At 35.4% G+C, this 11,235-nt stretch overlaps 1 protein-coding gene and 1 long non-coding RNA gene across 5 annotated transcripts; one reads left to right on the forward strand and one right to left on the reverse strand.

The window, feature by feature from the left end:
• Positions 1–730: 730 nt before the first annotated feature.
• LOC140038029 (uncharacterized) lies at positions 731–2,281 on the reverse strand. Its single transcript, XR_011841841.1, has 4 exons — positions 2,115–2,281; positions 1,610–1,722; positions 1,477–1,519; positions 731–1,162 (listed from the first exon to the last, which is right to left on the reverse strand). It is a non-coding gene; the product is annotated as an uncharacterized lncRNA (long non-coding RNA).
• A 333-nt stretch (positions 2,282–2,614) lies between these two features.
• LOC113734405 (protein ROOT HAIR DEFECTIVE 3) lies at positions 2,615–11,016 on the forward strand. 4 transcript variants are annotated; one of them, XM_027260937.2, is made up of 18 exons: positions 2,618–2,973; positions 3,155–3,274; positions 3,366–3,432; positions 3,586–3,691; positions 3,823–3,893; positions 5,073–5,136; positions 5,609–5,680; positions 5,768–5,815; positions 5,896–5,958; positions 6,729–6,779; positions 6,915–7,052; positions 7,224–7,292; positions 7,378–7,505; positions 8,117–8,195; positions 8,523–8,679; positions 9,279–9,400; positions 10,132–10,352; positions 10,692–11,016. In XM_027260937.2, the coding sequence occupies exons 1-17, from the start codon at positions 2,964–2,966 to the stop codon at positions 10,324–10,326; spliced, it is 1,560 nt and encodes a 519-aa protein (XP_027116738.1). In that variant the 5' UTR covers positions 2,618–2,963; the 3' UTR covers positions 10,327–10,352; positions 10,692–11,016. The 4 variants fall into 4 exon arrangements, with proteins under 4 accessions (XP_071938201.1, XP_071938202.1, XP_027116738.1 ...); XM_072082099.1 differs by having other exon boundaries at positions 2,619–2,973; positions 10,762–11,016; XM_072082100.1 differs by lacking the exons at positions 10,132–10,352; positions 10,692–11,016 and having other exon boundaries at positions 2,615–2,973; positions 8,825–9,344.
• Positions 11,017–11,235: the final 219 nt, after the last annotated feature.

Below are 11,235 nucleotides of genomic sequence, written 5' to 3' on the forward strand. Positions count from 1 at the left end.
CAAATTCACAGTAACAAGGGGGGTGTTTTTATATCAGGGGTAACAATTTAACGAATTCAACTCAAAGTAAAATAATAAAAATAAAATAGCCAACTAGAAATTAAATAACAAATTACTAAAATCAAGATAATATTAAGTAAAGATCTAGCCAATGACTAACTTCAGCAATGGTGCACCTAATTGATCATTGATGCAAAGACAATTCCAATTATTTACTAATAAATAGGTTATAACTGCCAAACAAGCGATGACAGTCAACCCCTCCTTACTGTGTCGATGATTAAGGTACGCCTGTTAATCACTACTCTAATTGAGAAATAATCCTAAGTACGCCCATAAAATTTAATTCCCCAATTGCCTTACGTATTAGAGGAGCCCTATTCTAATCAAATAACGCACTACCAGGGTTATTTTAGATTAGCCCGCGTATTCTCCTGACACAAACCTAATCATGCCAGTTGTCACTATTTTAGAGCAATTAAACAATTACGGATTTAATGCCCTAATTGACAATAGATTACCCAATCAACTAATTATCTGGATCCAAGACAATCAATTAATTAAATAACCATAAGCATAGCAATCAAGGAATATGCGAATACCAATAAATAAGAGAAAAAGATTAAATTAAAACGATCTCACAATTTTTAGACGACCCAAAGCATCCGTTGTCCCTTGACTAGAAAGAAGACTTAGCCACGCCGCATAATTAAATCACCACACGAAATAATTGATTGCAAAGGCATGGCGGTTTTTACTAGAAAGTAAGGAATAAAAGATGTTTTTCCCGTTGGAGAATATTGTCGAACACCTAGCGTGTGTCAGAGACCAGTCAAAAGAGAAAAACTAGAACTAAACTAAAAAGCTAAAACTAAAGCCGTCTAAGAGATGTTCCTTTTCTTCTGTACGTCTTCCCTGAAAAAACCAAAAGAAAGAAGCCTAAAAGCAATTTCCTGTGGTCCCCACACATGTGGACAAAGCCTCCAAATTACTTTTTGGTCCAAGTCTCTCTACGTTGCTTTCTTTGAAAGACCCAAATGACCAAATATCTTCCACTAGCTTTGTGGTTCCCCACCAATTCAAGGACCCAAGGTTTGAAGTCCTTAGAAGTCTCCATATTCTTCATAAAGTCCCTCCTTTTTGGTAGTTTTTTGTTTCATTCCTGAAATTAAGTCATGGTACCAAATATAAGTAAATATCAACAATTAACACAATATTTGTCAGGAATAAAAGGGAAAATTAATAATAAAATTACTAACAAATTATACCCTATCAGTAAACCATCAAAAGCAATTCTTTTTCACCAAAAAGTCAAGAATAAATTCTAGTACAAAAAACTATGAAAGAGAAATAGAATTCAAACTACCATAACATAAAGTCCCTACAAATTTTTTAATCTACGGGTCCGACAACTACTCTGGTCAACCTAACACAAATTTCCTTGCATAATTACTTAGCAAAATATTAAAGCCTTACCTTTGAAATATATGTCAATTGGCAAAAATGCAACTCTTTACATCTGCAATCACAACAAGAAGAAAGTGAGTTTTAGAAAAGAAAAAGGAAACCATAAAAAAAAAAAAAAACACACACACACACACACACATACATGGTCGGTAAAGGTTAATGTTTCCAGTAAAACATCTGGAACCATGGAAGAATGTCGAAACCTCCATCAAAATCATCATCAGTTCGTCTTCAATCTCCATCATCCTTTCCCACCTAACAAAAGGAAAAAAATTGACAAAAAATTAGCCATCACTCCGAGTCCAGATTAAAATGATGAAAATATTTATTGATGAAACATGCAAGGCAAATCCTTAAAGAAAAAAAAATGAATCATATTAGAAAATGAACTATAATGGAGATTCAGTGATTATGAGGCCAAAAAAAATGAAGTTTTCTTAATAGCAAAAAATCTGATAGCATAACAAATAGAGACGTAGAGGAGAGGAGAAAATGATTTGTTGCTTTTAGCAAGGAAAAAAATCAGGAAAAAAAGGCAAAAAAAACAGAAGAAATTAACCATTATCACTCAAGAGACGAAAGAGGGAAAAGGGCGATGAAGGAAAAAGAGAAAAATGAAAGGAGAAACCAAGAAAGAAGGAGAATACCAGCCCCTTTCACCTTGAGCCCCTCATCCACCAAATCCCAGCACCTTCTTATCAAATCCCAGCATCTGCTGAGAAGAAAAAGAATCTGGACCCACACGTACAAAGAAGGCTATAGATTGAGGAAGGACCTTGGGGCTACTGAACACGGTATTCTGTCCAAAAGATAACAGCCAAGTTTTTTAAGCAAAAGCACGTGCAATGCTCATGACCAGAACGACCACCATTCGTCCAATACCAAAGTGACATGTCAGCAACAAGGCCAATGTTTTGGCACACCACCGCTTAGTACATATTTGTTAAAGAAGGGCAATACCGTAAAATAATGGCAACCCACATTGAGCCCATCACCCAGCACTTGCCATCAATCAAACCATCACCAACCATCATAATAAGCTTACTCAGCTGGCAATCTGCTGACCAGAGAAATGGTGGTCATGCTACAGAGAAATGTTTCTTCTCAAAAACCGAAGGTCCAAGTTTTCTTCTTTCGGACAACAGCAAGAATTGCACTTCTTCTCCCAACGAAAGCACGCGAGTCCCACGTGATTGACGACCAAACTCCAGCCAATAAAATCCAGCCACATCAGCACAAAAACCACCATTCTTAACAGATCCATTCGCGCTTTTACTATATAGGTTGATGAGCCCCTCGTCCACCAAATCCCAGCACCTTCTTATCAAATCCCATCATCTGCTGAGAAGAAAAAGAATCTGGACCCACACGTACAGCAGATTGCACTAATAAAGCCTTATGCACATACACGAATAGAATTGCTTGACCATTGAGAATCAAGAGAGAAAACTTGTCTGGTTCTTTCCTCATCTCTTCTCAGCTGATATCCTCATCTCATGGACATGGGTAAGAACTTGCTTTCTTTCTGTTTGAATATCCAATTTTCACGTAGCTCTAACTTGCTTAATCAAGGAAGGTAGATGTTTAAAGAAAAGGGTTGCTTTTTCTAGCAAAAGATTCTCTTGTAATCTATTTTTTGACACTCAAAACTTTCACCAATAATTGGAGATGAAAATGCTTTCTACAGAAAAACCCTCTAAACCGGCTTTGCTCATCAGTAGAAACGGGGATTTCAAAAAAAAAATTAAGCTGACCGCTGATAGTCCTGCGGCTGCTGTCGTGGCCATCATCGGCAATCAAAGTACCGGTAATTTACCTAACATCTTAAGTTTATCTTAGATTCATTTCGCAATTCTATGTTTCCTTTTCTACTAGTTACAAGTTCTTGGTCCATGCAGGAAAGAGTACGCTTTTGAATGAGCTGTTCGGAACTGCCTTTGAAGTGATGGATGCTAAGAAGGGAATGTATGCAAATTGAAAACCCCCTAGTCCCCCACACACACACACGCTGAGAGAGTTTTTTTTTTTTCCATCATTCTTCTGTTTTGAGCACAGAAACAAGTTTTAGTCCATAATTGGTTTATTCCCTAAAAAAAAAAAAGTTTTAAATGTTTTCAGGACTAAAACGACAAAGGGAATTTGGATGACACAACGCCCATCACCAAGTGGTGGCCCTCCAGTTCTTGTTATTGACACAGAGGGTAGTGATGGCTGTGATCGAGGGGTGATTTCCAATCTATTGTCTTGATAATGAATTTTAGTGTCTAATTTGTGAAAGTCTAATTTTGGTTATAACTTATGAATGTGATACAAGAGGGTCCATTCCTTTCCTTATTTATTTTGGATCTTTTGCAGGAGGATGTCGCATTTGAGAAACAAACAGCGCTTTTTTCCTTGGCTGTCTCAAACACAGTTATAATGAACATGTGAGTTTACTTAAAATTTAAAAGCACATATAATGCTTGGTTTTTACAATATAATAATATGCTTAAAAGAAAACAATAAACCAAATGTGATTGGGCGTTTTCTCTCTCTCTCTCTCTTTTTGGTTCTCCATGTTGAATTCTGCCTGCCCCATCGAAATTTATTAGAGTTAAGGGCTCATCTGGAATTATCTTGTTGTATAATCTTGTTGTATAAAAGCAAATGCATCCACTTTTGTGCATATAAATGAAAGTTTACCTATGAACTAAAATTTCTTAGGAAAAAGTAAAGAAAACTACTATTTAATTAGCTGAAATGTCTAATTAATAACTTCCTTAGTGGGTACTGCTATTTAGCTAGAAGTTCTAATAATAATTTCCTTTCTTCATATTTTGAAGAAAAAAAATCTTTCCTTATGCATTACCTTACTAACGTATTATCATTCCACAACTTTCTTACAAGTTATGTGTACACTAATTTTGGAATTATTAAATTCATCCCACAAAAATGAAAATGAAAATGTTTATTTTTTTTAACCTTAGGTGGGAGTTAAATTCCCTGACCACTAGCCCCCACGACTAATGGTTAAAAATGAAAATGTTTACTTGTATCTTCATGAGATTCACACTTTGCCTCCACAAATTTGTGAGTTACCATAGCAAAGTGTTGTCGCCATAGAAGTACCTTTGGATTGCATTTTTTAAGAAATATTTGTACACAAATAATACTCTATCGCATTCGTATGTGATGTATACAAGATATAGAGCTGGTTGAAGGCATGAAAAGGTGATAAACAAACTTATTTTGAGGATAATCCAATCTTTTTTGTTTTCCACTAAAAATGCCGAATCCAACATAGGCATGTTGGGTTTTTGGCCTAAAATGTGAGGGGAAAGGAAGAGGCAAGTGATGGAGGAAAGAAGGATGGTAGTCCTTTGGTTTCCTACTATTAAATCACTTACATGGAGCTCATATGATTCCCACTTGTTAATAGAACTGCACCGCTGGAGAATAGGCATGAGAACATTTTAAAACCTAATGTCTTAGTTTATAAGTTAACCATCTTGTAAAATTCAGGGTCCAGATAGAGTCTTGAGTAGCAGTTATTAAAGTTAAAGAAACTAATGAATTGATTCCCCATATTGGATACCTTTGCTGAGGAACTTCTCTTTACCAAGCAGGAGATGTGACAATGTTAATCTTCATAACGGCGGGGGATGGCCACTTTTACGAGCTGTATTCGAGGTACGTTATATACATGACTCGATGATAATTTGCTTTCCGGGAAATTAATTCCAGCGATCTATTCAAATTTGTGTCATTCACTGCTATATATCGTGTCCTAAAATTAGCATATAAAGCTTTATAATCGATCCTCCTAATTAATTGAATATTGGTAAGTTACCAAAGTTTTCTCCTCATCAGTTTGTGTTTTGTATTGTCCAATTTGATGAATCAACCCCCTTAAATTTTCAATAATCTTCCAACGCACGCCGAAACATTCAACCCGGGAAGACAGCATACATACTAGAGAAAATTGATCCAAAGATTCCAAACAAACACTAATTAAGAGGGGTAAAGTGGAAATCATGGATTGTTTCCAGGGTGTTATTTGTAATTAATCCTGAAAGATTTTCACAAATTCCTGGCGTTGCATTGCCCTAAATTATCTCTTTTGCACGTATTTGTTTTACAATATTCATGCTAACCTTTTCAGGTGATGATGATTCGAAAATTTAATACTTCAAGAAAAGTGAATCTAGTCTTTGTCCTTCGTGATAAAAACGAGGTATAAAATTTCATCTCTATCATCCTATCCTTCTTCCTTGACAAAGTAAATCATAATCACAAGTTTGATTGATTAATATGGAACTAGGTCCCATTGCACATGTTGGAAAAGCAGTTGGTGGCCGGACTTAAAAAGGTAAAACTCATGTTTGATTGTTGTGTATTCTGACCTGAGTTTTTGAGGATCTTGATGACCCGAATTATATATTCTTGCAGATATGGGAAGAAACGTTCAAGCCCCAAGCTCTACAGAAAGCTGCACTAAAAGAATACTTCAAAGTGAGAGCTACAAGATTATTGCAAATACTTTCTGGGCACCATCTCTTATTTGGTGCTAAATATCGTCTTCTTTCTTTTTAATCCAAACATTTCTCGCAGTTTGGTTTTATCTACAGAAAATTGATTTTACTTCTTCAAAGTTTTTCCCTCCAATATTTAATTGTTAATGAATGCCAATTCATGCTTCCTCCCTTAAAAATTAAAACAAAGTCAATGCATCCATCTTTTTAAAATCAAACATCAATGACTTATTGACTCGAAAGAAACTAAACATCAAAACTTTATCATGTACTTTACACCCTTCTTATAGTTAACCTCTTTTTTTTTTTTTGGGGGTGGGAGAGCTCTTTTGGTACATTTGTCAGAATAGATTAGGGTCGGACCAAGTTTACAAGTAATCCTCTCACGATTAGGTTCACTTGCTTGTTATAAAAAGTTTGAAAGCAAGATAACCTCAAAATAACAAACAGGCTATTGAGTTGTTGGCCACCACAATGGCTTTTACGTGCCTTTGTAGGATGGGAGATTAAAGGTTCGAACTTTATCTCCCATCCATTACTACTAATATGTGGTTTTTACTAAAAAATTAGCAGATTTACTGAGTACCCGTTTAGTCCGATGGTGGTTCAGTCTCCGTCGATCCAAGAATCCACTTGGACCTATCCCTGTCAGCCCCCACTTGATTTTGAGATGATTAATGTCACTATAGACCAAGTTCATATTGGGCTTATGTTAAGTGCTACACTGCTATCTTGTTGGTGATTGCCCAGATTGAAGTGGTAACATTGCCTCATTATTTGAAGAAGGAGTTCGTTGCTGAGGTATCTATAGTTTGTCTCATATCTAATTACTTCCTATACATTAGGATCTAAGTAAATAATGCACGATTAAAAGTTTGCTGCTTGATTGGTCAAAGGTCTTATCAACGTTAGTGATTTGCATTTTCCATTCAAAAGGTGGCTCGCCTTAAAGACCGGATTATGCGCTGGGCTACATCTGATGAGAAGATTGCAGCTTCAAAGTTTGTTGGTCGTGCCCGAGAGATCTGGGGTGATATTAAGAAGGACAAGGACCTTGACTTACCACAACACAGGGTAAAAAAAAAAAAAAAAAATCTAATCATCTATATATTCCATTTTCCCCCTTTACCTGTTATTGACATATCGCCGACATTCCATTCTATCCATATAACATATATTCACTCTGTTGTTTTCTTGCAAACATGACTATTTCGTTTTTCTCCCCCCACCCCAACAAATTTGTAGATCATGGTTTCTGGAGTACGCTGCGAAGAAATTGCTGACGAGAAGTATAAGAGTTTTCGTAAGAATGAGGTAACCGACTGGATGATTCTTGCAATTTGGAAGTGATAGAAATGACAATCCTGTTCATATTCATTTCACTTCAAAATCAACGCAGTCCTGGATTGAGATAAAGAAGCAGGTTGAAGAGAGGACTAAGATAAAGGAGCAGGTTGGAGTGTCTCCTGAACTCGAACTACACTTTGGAAAGAATGTCAGTTTGATTTGGAAGAAGTATTTATCCAAGTAAGTGTATCAAAAATTATATAAAGTCTCAGGTTTTAGTTAGTTACTGGTAAGTGATACCCTTGTCTCATAAGTGATGGCTGTGATGAAAATTTTTAGTATTATTCCAGAACTGGTTTGTCCTGAGCCTCATTAGTTAATAGTTATTAGATAACTGTAAATTAAGTCGAACCAGTTAACGCGAAATCTACTAGCTAGTTGGGACTGACTCTAAACTGTTTTCATCCAATTGATAAATATAATATGGTCTATTTAACGGGTGCCCAATAGGATTATATTTTAGATGTCATATTTTTTAACATGTAAAATTAATTAGGAAAAATAAATAAGTATAAGGGAGGGTAAGTAAGGTTAGATAGAGAAAGTAGATAAATGCAAAAAATGATAATAATTATTAGTATATATACACGTATACATGGCAAATTATGTGAATTTTAAGTGTGTTAACGAATGTCCAATAGGCACTCGTTAGAAAAATCCATACTCAAAGTGTTTACTAGAATAATGGATAGCTATGTCTATCACAAGAAGGATTGCTGATTATACCTTGTTTATATATCACAAGAATGATTGCTGATTATACCTTCTTTTTTTTCTTTTTTTTTTTTAAGGTATGATGATGATACTCAACATTATCATCAAACTGAAAGGGATAAATATAAGCAGCAACTGACTGACAATTTATTGAAGGTATGTATTGTGATTAAGTTTCTTTATAGAAAATTACCCAACAATTGGATTGGATTGGCACCCAGGGACTCCAATTGCCCAAGGGAAAACTCCAATTTTATACGTTCAAATCTCTCTCTCTCTCTCTCTCTCTCTCTATATATATATATATATATATATACATATATATATATAGTGTTTTATATCTATAGATGTGCACCCATCGATTGAAAAGAATTGCCATAATAATTTTTAGAACGTCTATTAGTTGGAGTTTATTCACAAGTATGATCAGTAATATCAGTAGGAGTTTTTCATCAGATAAATTTGTGCTTTGAAATCTGTCAGGAAATTGAGCCAATCTACCAGTCTCTGGTGAACCACATGTACCAGGCAACTCTACAAATGTTCAAGGAAGCAGCTCTAGAAGAGATAAAAAAGACGCATGACCTGTCTACTCCGCAAGCCAACAAATTCGTCACTAAATTCCAGAATCACCTCGAAGGTATACCTCCATAGATGTATAGATACATAATATTGCACACCTCACAAAATATCAACTAAGACTATGAACAGATACAAATCTGACTTTAGGCCACAATATTCCTCACCTCAAGACACAATCTGATAGGCATACGCTATCTTTCCAGGCACAGCTCTTGCAGACTTGAAAACAACATTATTCCTCGGTCTCCATATGTACTGAACTGTTACTTTCAAATCAATTTCCCTGAATTTTGCTTGATACTGCATCCAAGTACAATGACATAACCATTCCTGAATCCTGCTCCTCACTCCAGATCAAAGGGTATTCATAGACGAAACACAACTCCATTCTCCTCCAAATTGTAGCTGGTATCTGACACTCATGAAAGAGATGGCCATGAGATTTTTCTTTTTGTGCACGAAACACACACACAGTATCTCGAGTCAAAACACGCCAGCTCTTCAATAGATTGGCATTGATTCAGCAATTATCTTCCTCTGCAAAGCAAATCTTGATACAGGAATCCTAGCTTCCCTGATGAAAACCACACCACAAAATTCATTACTTTAGCCTAGAGTGTATCACCAGTTTTACAATCATAATTTTGTCTTTTGCAGATGCTGCCATCAGACCAGCAAACTTGGATTACAAAAAAAAACTAGTTGCCGAAATAAAGTCAGAAATGCATAAAATCATAGAAAGTTTTCAAAAAATTAATGATATTCTTAAACAGCAACAGGTAACCAAAACTTTTCGTAGAATACGTTCCTATACTTTGAAGCTTCTTGAAAGCTCAAGTTACAAGTAAGTACTAGGAAAAAACTAAAACTAAAAAAAAATGAACTTTATTTTTTAATTTTGGGGCTCATGATCTGGATTCTATAGCGGTTTTATTTGGTGTATTTTGAAATGCACTAATCAGGTTTTTCAACTAACTTTTTTTCTTACATACAACTCAGTAAATAGTCAAATTTGTGTTTATTAATCCCTAAAAAATTAATATTGACCTACCATTAGAAAAAGTAACATGTACTACATAGTAAGAGATTTCGTGTTCAAAACCTCAAACTTACCAAAAAAAAAAAAAAGTACTTAATGCAAAACGCACGTGCTTGTGTGCTAGTTTACTTAAAAAACTCCTGCATACAATAATTTAAAAAAAAAAAAAGAATTTATGCAACTCTCTACAGATGTGCTTGATTTCTCGTTTTCCAAGAGTTGATCAACTTTTTTTCGAGCATGCATACAACTTTAATTTCTACTTAATACTAAACCTAATCATAAATCTGTAAAATTTCTTTAATGTTGTTTTAAGATTGCATACATCTTGGCTCCTACATGCATATATTCAGCAATGGTTAGCTTCATGAATCATCATAATAAGGGCGAATGTAGCACATATGTATGCTGACTTAGTTCCAAATCTAACTAGATTGATAATTTTCTGTGACTTTTCTTGTAACCAAGCAGAAAGACCGACGAAAATTCTGGGGAAAAGTTGTGGAGATTGGGGCTGACATATTGACTGTTGCCGTCAACGTAGTTGTAATGGTTTTGGTACCTGGAAGTGGAGCTGTAGGCGGCTTAACTCCCGCTTTGTGGATCATTAAAAAGCTAATGAAGGGAGATCAGAGAGGAGCTCAAAAGGCCTTGTTACCGCCATGACTTCTATACTGAAAGAAGCATAACAGGTAAGAGGTGCATCGCTTCTATGGCCATTTTGGTCGATTTATAGGTCTGAGAATAATTTGTTACTTGAATCTGTCTCCAAATGGATTAGTGCCGCAATCATCCAGTAAAGCATTCTAGTGTATGCTTACTCATGATTAGTGTAGCAAATTAATTAGCTATGAACGTTGCGATTGCAAGTGGGCAAATTCAAAAGATCATATGTATAACGTAAAAGTAATCATTTTATTGAATATAGCATGAAAGTACACAATAGCATAGAGCTACTGCACAAGTGCTCTGTATACAGTATTATGTTCAAACTGCAACTATCTATTTCTATGAGTTCTATTTTTTTTCAGAGAAATGGTTCGAGGACAAAGCTCATATCCTGAATCTGAATTAAGTTTGCGAATGGGTTTCTTGTGCCAGGTTTACGACGCTGATTGCTATCCGAGAATGGCCAAGACCATGTTGTGGCTGTCCATCCGCTTGATTTGCTCAGTTTTAAGTACTACTTACTTTTCAAGACATCGACATTCTTGATTTTGACTAGTTTGGGAAGTTAGGCAATACAGGAGAGTTTGAACTAGCTTTTGCTATTGTTCAGGCTGTACATTTATTTCCTGATTATGTCCATTTGTTCTTCGGTTCAATGCAAACCACACGAGACAATTAAAATTGCAATTATTTTGAGTCCAGTGTGTTTGGATAGTAAATTATTTGAAATATTTTTACTGTAACACTTTTTGTGATGTGATGTATGTGAAATAAAAAAATATATTGAAAATTGTAATGATAACGTAAGCAAATAAATTTGGACGAATAATCTCCTGTCCAAACACACTGAATTCTTAGGCAGACATTTGAATGATTAGGCGACAGACCAAAACCTAGTGATTTGAT

Source organism: Coffea arabica, chromosome 3c (assembly GCF_036785885.1).
Source record: "Coffea arabica cultivar ET-39 chromosome 3c, Coffea Arabica ET-39 HiFi, whole genome shotgun sequence".
NCBI classification, from domain to species: domain Eukaryota; kingdom Viridiplantae; phylum Streptophyta; class Magnoliopsida; order Gentianales; family Rubiaceae; genus Coffea; species Coffea arabica.